This window comes from Vidua chalybeata, chromosome 2 (assembly GCF_026979565.1).
Source record: "Vidua chalybeata isolate OUT-0048 chromosome 2, bVidCha1 merged haplotype, whole genome shotgun sequence".
In the NCBI taxonomy this organism is placed as follows: Eukaryota; Metazoa; Chordata; class Aves; order Passeriformes; family Viduidae; genus Vidua; species Vidua chalybeata.
In genome coordinates, this window is record NC_071531.1 from 84972842 (window position 1) to 84988931 (window position 16090).

The following is a 16090-nucleotide window of genomic DNA, read 5'->3' on the forward strand; positions in this document are numbered from 1 at the left end:
TTCTATTTGAAAACAGTTTTGAGCAAAGACTATGTCCCAGTTGGAACAGAATTCAAAGCTTATAAATCAATCATCTGTTTGGGTCACCTGAGACCTTGTCCTTGTAAAACATAAAGCCAAAGAGCAGTTAAATCTAAATGCTTGACAAATGTTGAGTTTCAAATTTTTACCCACATATTTTTCATAGTTCTTTCAAATACTTGTTCTCCCACCATAGTGGGAGAAACTCAATTATTTTCTTTCTGCTCCTGGTATGCTAAAATGAATTTTGTGGCTGAAAGCAGAATTATTCTGTTTTGAGACTGATCTTTCCATGTTTCAGGAAATTCAGTTTGCCATATTCCAATAAAAAAATTATTTTTAAAATACATATGACTCTTAAGACTGAGGTTTCCTTTTCTTTGCTCTTGACCTGCTGCCTGCTTCAGTTTATCTTGTTTAAGGCTATTGATTACATTGCGGTATAAGAGAAATATTTTATCACTGTAGCTTCAATCCAGATAATGGACTCACCTGGTCTTAAAATCTCATTTTAAGCAGAACATTCTTTTTCTTTGTTTTCCTTTCAGCCCAGTCATTGAAGGAGTTTGCTCGGCTCCTGATTGCTGTTGAAGAGGAGAGAAGACGACTGGTAAGTTTGCTGACAGTAATCTTGCATTAGACCTCTCCTTGAGTAAAATAGTACACTTTTTTCTGTTCTCCCTGAAGTGATTTTTTAAAAATTTTATTTGTGTAGTAGAGGTTAAGTACATCATAAGAATTATTTGGAATTCTTGCACAAAGGCAGAAATGTACTAGCATAAACTACAGCAATTTTTATTAAACTGTTCAACCAAAGACTTTTGCATTGATTTAAAAATTGTTTTCTCTCAATTTCCTACCTTCCTGCTCCCTGACCCAAAATAAGCTTTGAATGCTTGTGTACCTTTCCCTTCATGCAAAAATCTTATACTGGAGACATAGATCTGTATTTGTATTTAATGAAATACTCTTGAGTGTTGTCCTGTGAATGTATGCTAGTAATCCAAGAATTTGATAAGAAGAGAAAGCAAATCCATCACCTGAGAGAAACTCTTGTAGAATGCGTTATGGATCAGTCTTGCCAGAATCATTCATTGATAGGGTGTCCTTATCCCATTTGAATCTGCTGTTTGCTTTGATTTTTATATTTCTATTCAAATATAGCTTTGTTAAAGAAGTTTTAAGTATATTTTTATGGGACTATTAAAAAAAAAAAAATCCAGGTAAGCAGTGAAGCTATTTTTGTCCTTCCTTGGGAGTCAGTCATGAATAAAGGAGTGAGCTAAGAATTAACATTAGTAGGGGGACTTTTAAATATTATGAAAGTTTAACTAGCTCTAATCCATCCAAAGATTATGTCTGTCCTGATTTTCCTTTCTCTTATGGGTACTTAGAACATTCAGGTAAGGTTTTTGTGACTCAGACTGGAACAAACTTACTAATTCAGAAAAAAAAGTTTATATTAATTTGTCCGAACCTAGAAGTAAATTGCCCTCCCACTATTACTGTTTATATAAATATTTTAAAATGGCAAAGTCATAATATTTATTTAGTACAGTTGCATAGCTAATATCACTTAAATGAATAAAAGTAATTTTTTTTTTATTTTACGTGAAACATTTTTTCCTGGGTAGCTGGAAGAGTGAGGTGACTGTTCTATACTTATGACCTTAAAAGTTGGTTAGCAGAACACTTATTAGTTCCTTAGTTAAACAATGTTTTTAAATTAATAGCTTTCCAGTTTAAGTTAAAGATTGTTATGAGTTAACTATTAGGAAAAAAAAAAAACAATGAATAGGTGAGGGTTTTATTTTTCAAACTTGTTAGTCTTCCATAATATGTAAAAACATTTTCTATTATTTTCACTCTTTTCTTTCCCCTCTTTTTTTTTCCCCTCAGAGGAGCCACTACTGTTTTCCATTTTAGAAGTTTATGGCCTCTCTTTGGTTTATAATTTGATCTTGTAATCAACTTTTTGTTCAGTTTGGAATAACCTCATTCAGTTCCCATTCCCTGTCCAGAATGAGAACATTGAGGACACAGTTTTCATGGTAGTTATATTTGCATAAGAAAGTTTATCAAACTTAGAATTTCTCTAGGTTCAAAAAGTTTGAGGTGCCTGTTGGTGGAATTTGTTTAATTATTACTGGAGTAACAGTTTCATCTCTATCAAAGATGTGGGTTTTTTATTCCCCAGTTTCTTACTGCAATTTTCTACATGTTGTCATAATATCCAGAGTTCCCTGTGAGGACCAGTGTGCCAAATAGATTGCTGGTATAAGTTTTTTTGCTTAAAAAACTTGTAATTTAACTGTGGAATCTTCAGAGCACTTTTGCTTGCTTTTGAGGAAGTTTGGAGCATTATGCATACCCTAAGACTTCTCTGCTAGAAGCATTTAAAGTCAGCCAATTTGCAGCTTAGTGACGATATTAAACAAAGTTCCCAGCTGATGGGAAAACTTGAGACGTGGCATTCAGGTCTTTAAGAATTTAATTTCCTTCTGCATAAAAAGAGAAAACATGCAAAAGTTATTTTAAAAAAGCTTGTTCTTTTTGATGTTTTGTAGAAGGCTTGGAGAAAAACAGCCAGACAATGTTATGGCTATTTTTGGATACACTTCATCGTACTACTTTCAACTTTCTTTTAATTCTTGTAGCATGTGATAGTAAAAGACACATCCTCATACAGGATGTATGAGAATAGGGAATGACAGATATTAATTTTGCATACCAGCTAATGGCCTTGTTTCCCTACCTTGAACTTCATTTTATTAAATTATGAGCATACATATAAGAGCATTAATCAGATTTGAATATGAAAAGTATAAAAAGTATATATTCATGTGACCAATTTATTTCTAATCTGGTGCCTATTAAATTCTTCATAAGTCAAATTATATTTTTGTCTTGGTGAACACAATGTTGGAGTGCTTGACCACTGAATGTATAAATGAAGTGTTTCCAGTGGTCAAGGAAATAGTCTGAGAAGTGTTTAGCAAGTCTTCTCTCTTTCCTGCATAAAGAACCAGAAGGAACTAATTTTTTTATATTCAGAAGAAGGTAATGAAACAAGACATTCTGAACAGTATTATTGGGAAAAACACTGAAGTATAAAGTCAAATGAAACTGTGTGTCACATAAATATTCTTTTTTTGTAAGGTTTTGTGTCCAATATTACTGACAGCAGTAATAATATGGTGATTATTGCAAGTCAGTTTCTTTTTGTCCTTGTCTTTTATTTCTTGATGCTAGAAAATTGACAAGTAGTCAGAAAAAACAGAGGCCATGCACCACACATTTCCCCTTAAAAACAAAATAAAGGAAAAAGTAACTCATAAGATACCTTCTTTTATGATGGTTTTGATGAGGTCTGTCATTCTGTGGTGGTGTTAATTTAGCGATGCTGTTGATAAATGGTGCATTAAAAAAACTCCAGCTAACCAACACTACTCTTGGGCTTCACATGTACTGTAAATAGGATAAAAGTCAGATAGATTCATCCCCACTGCATTTCCAATGACTTCAGCAGCAAGCCATCAGGGATGTAGAACAATGACCTCTATTTCCTAGTGTTTATTAGTGAACAATAGAGATGCTATTATTTAATCCCATGTGAATGTTTGAATCTTTATCAAGGAAACTTACTTAAAATAATTTCCTTCCTCTTTCACTGAATTTGCATTCTTTCTGTTAAATAAGTGACATATTTTATTTTACAGATCCATATTTTATTTATGCTTCCTCTTAATTTTATATTATTCATAAAATTAATATCAAACAGAAATTATCTGGGAGTAAAATAAAATGCTACTTCCTTTTCCTTTCATAGGATTATTCTGTGTTGGCACCAGGATAGATTAACTGGTTCATACTACTGGTCCTAGAGATCCTCTAGGAGTTTGAAGCATTGGAATGAGTTCTCTTGAGTGTCGATGTTGTCTTGCTGGAACTCCCTGATTATTTCTGAGAGTTTACTAACAAAGACTGAAATAGGCTCTTAATTCTTAAATTCCTTGCTATTTATCCAAGGTTTTTTTTTGGTTTTTTTTGGTTGTTGGCAGGTGATGAATGGCCCCAGAGCTTTTTCTCTCTGGCATCATGAATCAGTGAGATTTCTGACCAATATTAAACACTCCAGGGGATAGTATAAAAATTCTGAAGTGGATAGTTTTGTACTATGCTCAATGAATATTTTTCTTTATAAAGTCTTCCTTTTTGTATCTCATAATCTTCATGCTTCAGACAGTATCTCATTTTTGTGAACTTTTTTTGTATTAACTGGATGTTCTCATTGTGGTTCTGTATTTCCCCTCACACAAGGGGTCTGATGCTATCTGCTTCCAGGGAAAGCATCAAAATATTCAGTTTCAAAAGCTGCACTTGAAGCAAAATAAATGAGCTGTTAAAACCAGCTATCCATGGAATGGTACATAAAATCAGATACTGAAGGGCACAGCATGTTTTGAGCAGAATTAGTCTTTTCCTTATAACGCAAAGTGTGTTACAGATTCCATCAGAAGAGTAAGCAGTCTCCCACCCACAGGGGCAGTTTATTTCTCAGTTTATACAGGGGAAAAATAACATTGCATGTACTAGCACTCTGAGACTGCAGAACAACCACCTAGCATTTTGTTTTGCATGGTGTCTCTCAAATTGCAAAAAAATAATGTTTGATGGTATTTTGATATACTTGGTAATTGATTTCAGTGGTTTCCACCTCTCATGCAAAATTTGGCATTTAAATTAATCTCCTTGGTAGGAGTCTGCGAGGAAGAACATTGAAAATGTATTACTATAAGTGAAAGAAAACGCCACAAATAAAAGGACTTCTTTGAAGTTGTGACTGTTTTTTTTGTTTCTTTATTTTTGTTGTTCCTCCTACTCTCTCTCCCCCCACCATGTTTTCTGTTTAAAATTAATTAAAAGCACCTGAGTTTAGCGAGTTTGAGTTTTTTCCTTATACGTAAGATGGCCGTACATCCTATTGAGTCATTAAGGTAGCATGGACTGTGTTGTTGACTAACATCTTTGGAAAGACTTTCTGAATTTCTGCATCGGATTACTAATTTGGAAATACCTCTTTGAGGTTTCTATTGAAGAAGGATCAGTAAATCAGTACTGAATTTTTAAATTTTCTTATAAAAATAATTTTTACCTACATTTATCTATTTATTTTTTCACCTTTTCTTCCTCCTATTTCATCCCAGGTATAGCAGAGAACATATTTGATATTAATTACAGAAAAACCCGTGTCTTTGGTAGGGGAAGTTTTGCAAGATAGGAGAATACTGATTTCAATGGGGTTTTTTTTGTATGTTTGTTTTTGGTTTGGTTTTTTTTTTTTTTTTTTTTTTTTTTAAACTATCAGCTTACTGTCCTCTGACAGAAATCATTAGGAAAATTACTGGAAACAAATCACATGTTTGCACAAACCTTTTTGGGGAGCCCCCCTTTTGAATACTTGCTATATGCATTTCTGGCCAGAAAGTATTATGTGGACTACAAAAGATACAGAGGAAGGCAACAAGGAATGCTTAACACCTAGAAGCTGAGAATGAGAAGAGACTGCAAGGAGGTCTCTTTGATTAGCTTTAATTCAAATAAATTAGATTAATGTTATTTGGAAGCCTGTGATTCATTAGTTGAAATGGTATGTTTCAGCACACTTGAACTAGTCCTCAGCAATAGGTTAACACTTCAGCCCTTGAAATCAGATTTTTCTTCCTTTTTTCTTTTCCTTGCTGATACAGTTGTCAGTCTTACTTTGTAAGGATAAACAAGAGCATACACTGCAAAATTACTTGGAGACTATTGCAGAAGCTCAATAGTATTGCATGGTTTTCTGCTATGTTTTAATTCTGGAATGACTGGAGGAAATGTGCTACACAGAATTTTATCTAATTAGCAGTTTGCAGAACCAGCTTTGCCTTAATTCACAGTCAGACTTGTGTTATACCTTCTTTCACCATCAAAATTGGGAGATTACTTACATGGAGTTCAGCAACACTTAGAAAAATATTTCTGTATTCATTTTTATTGCATATCTGTAGAGTGTAGACCTTTTGAGAAAAGGTCTTCCCTGTTATGCTGGTACGAATGTTTGTGTGACTGTGCGGTGAACATAATTGGAGAAGTGATGCAGCTGGAAAAATAATTCCTCTCGCGTTAACTTTCTATTACTTCCTTCCCATCACTGCAGTGCACACAAGAAAAATGAACACCTTCAGGGCCAGAATTACTATCCAGAAGATAGTAATTACTTTGATATTATTGCTATCAAAAATACACTAAAAGTGTACCTTCATTTTCCTGCAGATGCTATCTCTGATCATTATAACTCGTATCTGAAATCAGGAAGTGATAGGTATATTTCTGTCATGCAGATTTCCTAGAGAGCAAATCTGCAACAAGTAGGTTCTTGTCGAGAGGGAGCTTTCAATGCAACTTTCCCCCTTGCCGTGTCTTAGGCTAGAAGGAATCCTGTTTGCTGTCTTTCTCTGCACCACTTAAGTATGAAAATACACATGTTCAGTGGCTGTTTCCAAGCATTTGTGTTCAGTTAAAAAAACCCACAAAAAACAGAGTAATAAAAGTAAACAGTTCATGTTCTGTTATCATTAAGGTACGTAAACATATAACATCTGTATGTATTTCTGAACTTTTCTCAGATAAAGAACACATACTAGGCGAGACAATTTAGAGAAAATTATGGGTGCTATTAGTAGAGAGCATTAGCTGGCTTTTCCAGATAACACTGCATCAGCTTCCATAATTGTACACTTGGTACGTTCCTAATTTGTTTCAATCTAATTCTAATTTCTCCAATAATAAGCATGGTTTAAAATAATTTCTTCCATTATTTTTTGTGGAAATGAAGAAAAAACAGTCATCCTGGGACATTTGAATATGATTATTTTTAAAAGATCAAACTGGTCTCAATAGAAACAAGTTGCAACTAGACCCTCTCACATCCCTCTAACTGCCATCCTCTGGAATTGAAAATACAGGTCCATATTTTCTTTACCTTTGCAGAAGGTACTTCCAGAATCATTGTGTTGTGACAGAACAGTACTATTAATTTACAACATGTTCAGAGTTTTATAATCATGAAGTCAACTGAGATCCTACTGTTTGTGTTTTGCTCTGTATTTTTTAGCAGCTTTCTCTCTACATTTTTCTTTTTTCTTTTGAAAATGTGAGTTATTTCCTGTTGATATGAATGTCCAGAGTGCAGAACCGTATCATATGCAGAGCCATTTGCACCCTATGCTTGTCATCTTAGGCCTAGATAATTTCATTGTCTTTAAACCTACCTGTTGAGGAGGAAAGCAATTTGACTGTTTTTAGAGAAAGTCTTTGCTGTTTTCCAAGATAGTTGTCATAGAGTTGATTTGTGACAAAGTTATTTCCTTGTAGTAAGCAACTTTGTAAGAGGTGTGAAAATGTAGATCTCCCATGTTGATCTATGCTGTTGTTTTGACTGGATAGTTGGCATCAAAGAGTGATCACTTGTCTGTCTTGATAGGGCTAAGAGGCTGTGAGTAAGACAGGAGAATGGGAATAGCATAATTGTTCAAGAGGAAATGAAAGGGTAAGAGGGAAAAGGGGATTTATAAGATTCATGTACATTTCTTTGCCATCTTACATAAACAGTGTTCATTGTCCATATAGTATTTGCATTTCAGTCTTCTACAGAGAATGCAAATTAAGAAAATCTTTTTTATAAAATATTTTTAAGGAACAATATGTGTTGCAGGAAATTAGTGTAATTGGTTGTTAGCAATTACAGTTTCTCCTGCTTTCTATATTCAAGGTGAGTGTATTTGTATTTGCTTCCATATGGATATACAATCAGAGAATGGTTTGGGTTGGAAGGGATCTTAAACACCATACTCCAACTCCCCCTGCTGTGGCAGGGAGGCCAGCCGCTAGACCAGGTTGCTCAAAGCCCCATCCAGCTTTCAGCACTTCTGGTGCATCCGCAATTTCTCTGGGCAACCTATGTCAATGTCTCACCACTCTCAAATTAAAGAATTTCTTCCCTATATTTAATCTTTACCTACCCTCTTTCAGTTTAAAGACGTTCCCCCTTGTGCTGTCCTTGTAAAAGGTTTACCAGCTTTACCTTGCAGCATTTTTCAGTGAGAACATTCACAAAATGAGTTTGCTTGCTATTTCCAGTCTTGAAGAGTATCATGGAGAGAGATACGAAATCCTGTCTTCATTAAAAGTACAAAATGAAAGGCTAATTGGAAAAACTCTTGCTACTTGTCATTTTATAAATCTAATTTTTTCTCAATTCGTATGTTCACTCCATGCAAGCATTTCTCTGCATGTAGTATTGCATTACATAACAGCACTTGCCAAAGTTTTGAGAAGCATTCTGTGAGTAGCATGGCTGGAAGAAAATTATTTTAATGACATTTTAGTCTTCACAGAAATGTGGTAGTTGCAATTTTAGTTTGTAGATTCTTCTGCTTTCACCACAGTCACTAAGTGTCGTTTCAGATGGCTGTTGACAGAGAAAAAAGAAAGAAAGATGTTTGCACTTTTAAGAGTATTTTAAGGGAACGTGAGTTCTGGATCAGCCAACCTTACAGCCTTTAAGTTTTATGCATTTATTTTCTGACTACTGAGGGAGGGAATGGAGCTTGTCATAGAAGAGGGTATGTGCTGTAACCATTACTAGCTTGTAATCATGTCAGAACATGCTGCTACCTGACATGCTACCACATTCTAAAATATTTTAATGGATTCTGAATTTATCTGCAATTCTCCTGGAAGTATGAAAAAAGGTGCTTCATTCCTACTTAATTTTTAATTTTCCTTCATTTTGTGTGATCTTCAGAATGAAGCTGCTGTATTTGTTGTTCTTATATAATAATGTCCTGGGAAATGTGATTAAAAGCAGAAAACAACACAAGCACTTTATGTCCCAAAGGGTGTGTAGAAACAAATATGCCTTTATTTAAACCACACAAACACTAGCCAAACAAAGCCCCCACCTTTTCACAAGGAAGCAAAATATTCTCCCTTGAGCAATCTGTGTAATCTGCATGGGCTCATAGCTGTGTTACATACAAAGGTGTTTTATATAAGTATTCTCTGTTAGGATGTTGTGTTAATGTTTACAGAACACTTAGGTTGCCTTCATTATACTTTTCAAATGTCTTCAGAGGCTTCAGTTACTGTTATTTTGAGAAACTTTCTTGGATGTATCTCCTGAAGCAAGTGCTTTTGCTTTGAGGCTAAGACTGAAACAGATTAACAGTTTTGTCTGTTTTTTGGCAGCCATGTGTTGCATCCTGGAGTTAGCTAACACCACAGCCATGCAAGTTTATTATGTACCCACTTCACAAAACTGACCTGGCTAAAAGCAAAACAAACAAGATATTTACTGGTTATTTTTCAACCATGTTGCAACAGACTGTTTCAGTGTCACAGCAACAGAGGACAGAAGAAGTCGTCAAAAAGGGGATGAAGGGGCATTTCAAGATCAGCAAACTGCTTAAGCTAGCATGATCACCAAAATAAATGACTACAAACCTACTTCTTGGTGCAATATTTGTTGCAGCCCTGCTATTACAAGTAGTTCCACTCAGGGAAAGAGATTATTTTTCTAGTGTTAAAAGTAAATTAGAGTAGAAATCTAATTTCGTGGTCACATGGTCCTGAGGAAAGTTTTGAAGGATGGGGCCACAGAGTCTGGTAGCCTTAAGGATTAAAATATTGTGAGAGCTATTTCTTTGGATAGCTGTTCTTCAGTAAAAGGTATTTTTCTTACAAGTAAGTTTGAGTTTCCTTTCTGGGTTAAGTGGAGGTGGCCCATCCACCTTGGCCAAAATCAGTAAAATTTTGGCCCAGTTTGTTGTCATGTGACATGTCATGACGGGATCTCATGGAGTTGATGTGAAATTCCCCCTGAAGTCCAAGCATCACAGTCAGTACAGAGTGGGCTACAGGCAGCCAAAGCCTGCAGCGGGGTCTGCCATTGACCTGAGTCTCCACCTGTCCCATGGCCCTGGGCTGGGGCCAGCACGGAGCCGTGAGGTGGCCGCACACAGGGTCAGCCCAGACCTGCCCATGCAGCACCGCTCCTGTGTGCGTCCCGTCAGTCCTGACAGCACTGCCCCCCCAGCTGCTGTCAGACCGGACCAGCATTCACATCCTGTGGCTAAAGGCCATTTTTTCACAGGGATACTATTGAGGGGGCAGGGGAGCTGCTTGATACGGCGAGACCATCCATAATTCCCACACTGAGGCAAAGGTCAGCTCGGTTTCCCTGATGGGCATCCAGCAGGACCACAGGGAGGTGCGACCTCTGCAGCTGAGTCCACTTAGCAACACACAATCCTATCTTAGTAGAGTCACAGTTCAAAGACACCAGGCTAGCCCTTTCTCTCCCCTAAGCTGCCTTTTATACTATATTGAGACCTTTTTACAAGCTAGACGAGAGGTTTCTAAGTTGACTTATTTTGTTAGTTGTATTTGTATGAGAGGAGAAAAAAAGGCTAAAAAATCTGAATCTGATACTATTTTTAGACCTTTTGCTCTAAATGTCTTGTCATGGCATGTCCTGTGCTTCTTTCTTAATTCTGTGTGCTGTTCCCAATATAGTCATTTTGAATTTTCACCACTTATAACTGTCAGAACCTTCTAATTTATAATTATTCAGCATCTGAGCCTTAAATAACATCTGAACATTCTTCAGTGTGTCAGCTACCAGTAAAACTTAGTATGCCAATAGCAAGGAGAAATGGAAAGGTTTTCTATGGATCCTCTATCTATAAAAGCTCCTTTACCGCTAAGTAGTTTGCAGCTGTGGCTAACCTACATTTTTTTCAGAATATATCTTAAATGTTCATACACGTGCTTTTGTTTCCTGAAAGGATACATACTTCCAGTTTCAACATTAACAGTTCCTGGGCATAGTACCATTACAAACAGCTAAGCTGATTTTGGCTTTATGCCTGGATGTGTCCATTCACAAAGTAGTTGTTAAAGCAAAATACAACTTCTAATTACATTAATCTCTTTGAGTAGCTAATTTCCTCAGCACCAACTTCTTTTTCTTGTTTTTTTTTTTTTTAGCAATGTTTTTTGGGGTTTGGTTTTGTTGGTACTGAAGAGATAACTAATAGTAGATAGAAGAACCATGGCAGTATCCAAACTATCAAGGGTGTGTCACAGAAGCAAAGCATTGAAGTGTCAGACTGCCTTTCTCAGTGTTTTATTTCACAGCAGCTGTGTAATATAATGCAAAGTGATTCCTAATAGTAACAGATCGTAGACCTATTAACCCCATTTGTGCAGTTAGTGGCATTGACCCGTGAAGACCTACAGTGTCTGTGAGGGTGCAAATTAATTTTCATTCTGGAAGGCAGCGCATGATGATCACAAATAGTGCAGGGCCAGCTGTAAACCAGCACAACTTGGCCTGTTTGCTGCTTGAATTCTCATCTTCACTAAGAGCAGCAAACAGGTATTATGTGACTGCTTACATAATTGCTTAGTCCCCGTAGCTACCAGTTAGCCACAGATAAGGCATTTTTTCTTCCCATAGAAGTGATTGCATTGATTGCTAAAAGAGTAAGTAGATAGATCAATACTTAAGACCCCGTTCAGTTTAAACTATTCAGCTTCTCAAATTCTCACTCTGATTTGAAACTTTCTTTGTCTGGGAAGTGTGGATGCTGCTTACATCATCTAGCTAAGAAGAGACAGTCATCTGACAGGAAGAATTTAGGCTGAATGTCAGGAAAACTTCCTCACTATGAGCTGCATTGTGAAATACTTTGCCAAAGAAAATAGACTTTGCCGAGGAAAATGTCTAAGGCACAAACTGAGATTAGGCCAAGTGTTGGAATAAGTAATTGTCATGGTTTGATGCTGGCACAATGCCAGCGCCCCCATGAAAATGCACCTTCCCAAATAAATGCTGCGAGATGTGATCAGAAACAGAGCAGAGCAGGCCCAAGCTTAATAACAAAGGGAAAAAACTTTATTAAGCTACTACTACTATAAAAGACACACACACTAAATCCAGAATGAAAACCTTCCAAAACACTCCTCCTCCCCCGACCCAGTTTCCAACAAACCACAGTGAGACAAAACCCTGGATTCCTGATCACATTACCACCCTTCAGATAATCAATACTCAGTCCCTCAAAGGAGAGAGGAGTCTCTCCTTGCACCATAGACAACCCCCCCCACCCCAGGAAACACAATTGCCACCTTTCTGTGTTTCCATGTCACACATGGCACCGCCTGGAGAAAATCTGCCAGTGTGACATTCTCCTTTCCATGTCACAGTGCTCTCACCACTGTGCATGGACAGACTGCTCATAGGGCTCCTTTAAGGATGCTTTGCCAAGGACCAAAAGAAACAACAGTTCAGTTTCTCATTTTGGGACCACAGTCCCCCCCACTTCCTGTTTCCCTGGGGCCGAGGGTCTCCAGAACAGAGATCATCTTCTTCCTGAAGACAGAGGGCACCACCACACCCTCCTCAACTCTTCTCTGTTCACTCCATTCCTGTGCTTGCAGTCGCTGAAACTGGTCTCTTGGCTCACCATTGCATCCCCCTAAAAATGCAGTCTCTGTTGCAGGAGAATTTGGTTCAGTCTATGGCTAACAGGAAAAGTCCAGCCACAAGCCACTCCATCATCTCCTCCCACTGAAAAATTTCTTCTTCTAACATCTTAGGTCCCAGACTGTCTCTCTTCTACTTCAGATTGAGGAGGAGTAATATTTTACAAAGCTTTCATTTCCCAGGAAAGGGTTAAAAGTCTCGGACTCCCTGGATGGCTGAAATCTCTGCCCAGAACTCCAACTCCCACAGCTGGGCACCTTCCCCACCCTTCTCCTCTGCCGGCAAATTCCAGGTGCTGTCAGGCTCTCTGTCTCTTTCCCTCTGTGGAGGGGGAACAAAGGCATCTCCGTTTCTCTCCACCCTTCCATCCTCAGGGGGCTCGCCCGGTTCCAGTCCTTCAGCCCCTGGGCTACCTCTCCCAGGCCACATGGCTTCCCTTCCCCCACCAGCCTGTGGCTGGGCAGGGGAGAGCCTGCAGTCACCGATGACTGGAACCAAAGAGACAATTCCCCCCAGAGTCCTTGCTTTTAACCCCCTGTGTTCTCAGAGGCGTGTCCATGCCTTCAATGGTCACTCCAGGTGCCAATATCCAAAGCTGACCACTGATTGGTTTGACCTTAACTTTCTGAAAATTTCAGTTCTGTGTCAAACCATGACAGTAATGTAGAAACAGAGTAAGTATTTTATATTGCTCAGTGACCATGCATCCCTCTTAGCCTGGAGCATGGTTAATCAGATTATCATTAAGTATCTTTCAGTAAGTTATTTCAAGGGTGCCTGTCATAGTAATGGCTAAGAGTATGCTGTATTTCTCAGAAAGACTCCCACACTCTTTGTTGAGGTAGGAATTATGGGGAAAATGGGAAACAGGCAGAAATTGGACAACATCTAACAAATCTGCTTTTCCGGTTGAATTTAAGAGTAACTTCTACACCCATGACATTTGTCCCAAGAGCATTTTGTGTGAGGCTCTAAATAGGTTGATTTCAGTATTTAGGAGCCTAATAATCGTTTCTGGCAATTTGAAAATTTATTCATGCTCTCTGACAGATTCTGCAGTATGAAAAATTTAAAAGAAAATCCTAGCTGCAGTAAACATTCCTGCCAACATTTTGGCTTCCATGCTGGGTTAGCCATTTGCTTATTCTTATGTCTCACTGCTAAAATTCTATTTTGTTTATTTATTTGTTTCAAACTTTAAATTTTGAGGTGTTTGTTCTTACTTTGGACTCAGAAGTTGTTGCTTATGACATCCAGGCAATCAAACTCTTGATCTCTTAAGAAGTCTGTCGCTAAGGAACAGCTTGTCTATCTGCTTTAATATGTCCTGCTTTGGTCTAGGAAGAAGGAACCTGCACTCTTACTCTGTTTTTTTTAAGGAAAGACTATTTAAAGGCAGTTTCAGGAATTCTGACAAATGAAGCTTTTCAAATAAATGTTTTGATGAGTCTGGCAGCTCAGCATCCCTTAAGGAATATTCTGCACTAATTAAATAACATTGGTTTTACTTTTCATGGCAAGTTAGAAAGTTCTTACTTTGATTAGTTAAATGTTTATTTATTCTTTTATTGATTTCCAACTTTCCTTCACATCCTAATGGACCTCACAAGGAGGCCTGTTCAGGGTACATTCACTCTACTCTGGAGAGGTTTTGTTGACATCTGCACAGTCAGGGAAACAGGCCTGGCTGCAAAATTTACAGATCAGGATTTGGAAAAGCACAGAAACAAAATAATAAACATACGGAACTGATTTGGGGTAACTGTTAAGTAGGTCTATAGCCAGATTAAAAATATCTTGGAAAGTTTAAAATAAGCTTTTTGTAGAGTAAAGCTTTTTGCTTATTTGCTAGGATTTATCTTAATCAGATAATTTCTGTAAATGTTAAAGCATTGAACAAAAAAGTTTAAAAAGCCACACAACTCTCCACAAAAGCAGAGATTCCTTCACTTCTGCACTTATTAAACTGAAGGTTTTGCCATATAGGAAAAGATTTGGTTTTGTTTTGTTTACTCATTCTTCATGGGAAAAAATGTTCCATGTGATAAATGTTTAAGAAGGTAAGGATACCTGTAATATTCTAAAATATCTACATTTGACAGAGAACTCAATGGAATAGCATACTGTTAAAAATATTGTGAAGTGTGGTATACTTAAATTATGGATCAGTTTATTTCTTAATTAGTTCTGTGCTCCAATTATGCTGTTTCCTGTATTTATGTAGCCATTTCCCACTTGATAATATGTAATGTAAATGTTCAAGCTGAGAAACTTTTGTTTGTTTGGACAGCCATAAAGGGGGATAAACCAAGAAAAATTTTCTTCTGCTGCCTGCCTGAAACTACATTCTCAAGCTCTTTTCCTTTCAGTATGATTTGAACTCTCAGCCTAGTCAAGAGACATGCTCTGTTTATATTAATGGCAATGATAAAAAGATAAATGCCCAGACTTGCAGTTGTGGTGGTGTTTGTGGTTGCTTTATCTTTTACAGTTTTTGCTGAGTTACAGTCTGTGGAGTAAGCTGTAAAAAGAAATGGTATCTCTTACTAGATGATTAGCTACCTACCATGACCGTATCCACTGCTGATTTATGTCTTCTAAATATTTTCAGGGGGTTGCTAAAGAAAAAAAGGACAAATAAACCCAACTGTTGTTTTGGTTTGTTTTTGTGGGGTTGTTTTTTGTTTGTTCTTGGTTGGTTGGTTGGTTGGTTGGTTAATTTTGGGGGTTTTTTCACTTTCATTTATCACCAGGTAGGTTTTCTCCTCCAAAAGGAGGAAACCTGTAGCTTTGGTCATCTCTGTAATTGTGCATATATCAGAAAAAGTTAAATGCATTAACACTTCATAAAATGTTCCTGTCTATGTAGAAAATAATTTTGCTGTTGCAACTAAACAAGTCTAAGAGACAGGAGAGGCTGTGAGTGAGAGGAGGCAGAAGGGGCACAGAACAGTTTCCCGTTCAAGTTGTTAGTGCCAGTAACGACAGAAACCCCACTGAGCTCTTGCCCACTGAAGGAAAAACATGAATATGGGACACAGAGAAATCAAGTCTTTGAAGTGTGTCCTTGTACAATGAAAGAGTAGGTGACATGTGTGGTCTTTGTTATGTGAAAGGATTTTGAGAGAAATGAAAGCACTTGAAAAGTGCATATCTTGAAAAGAAATAAAAGCACAGGAGGAGATACAAAAATGGAGCCAAGGTACAGCGAATTTATCCTTATATATTCTAGTGGGATTTTACAATAAATTACAAGGTATAAAAGTCAGTTGGGTCTTTCCCCTTTCCCTTTTAATCTTACTGGCCACTGCTTTCTTTTAATCCATTAAAACCTCCTGTAGGGGCAAGATTTGAATATTTTTTCACATAAATGAAAAAATACTGGAACACATGCCTCAATGTACAATGCTTCTGCATTTGAATTTTATCTTACAGTGGTCAATGCATGTAGTGTATGGTTACTCATAAACAAACAGA

The 16090-nt window shown here is 37.2% G+C and overlaps 1 protein-coding gene across 2 annotated transcripts in view; it reads left to right on the plus strand.

Annotated features, from left to right (window-relative positions):
* Positions 1–16090, plus strand: part of ARHGAP42 (Rho GTPase activating protein 42) — a 142308-nt gene that overhangs the window by 47656 nt on the left and 78562 nt on the right. For both annotated transcript variants that reach the window (XM_053935227.1, XM_053935228.1), the window contains exon 3: positions 570–631. In XM_053935227.1, the coding sequence (XP_053791202.1) occupies positions 570–631 (62 nt within the window). The remainder of the gene's footprint in view (positions 1–569; positions 632–16090) is intronic.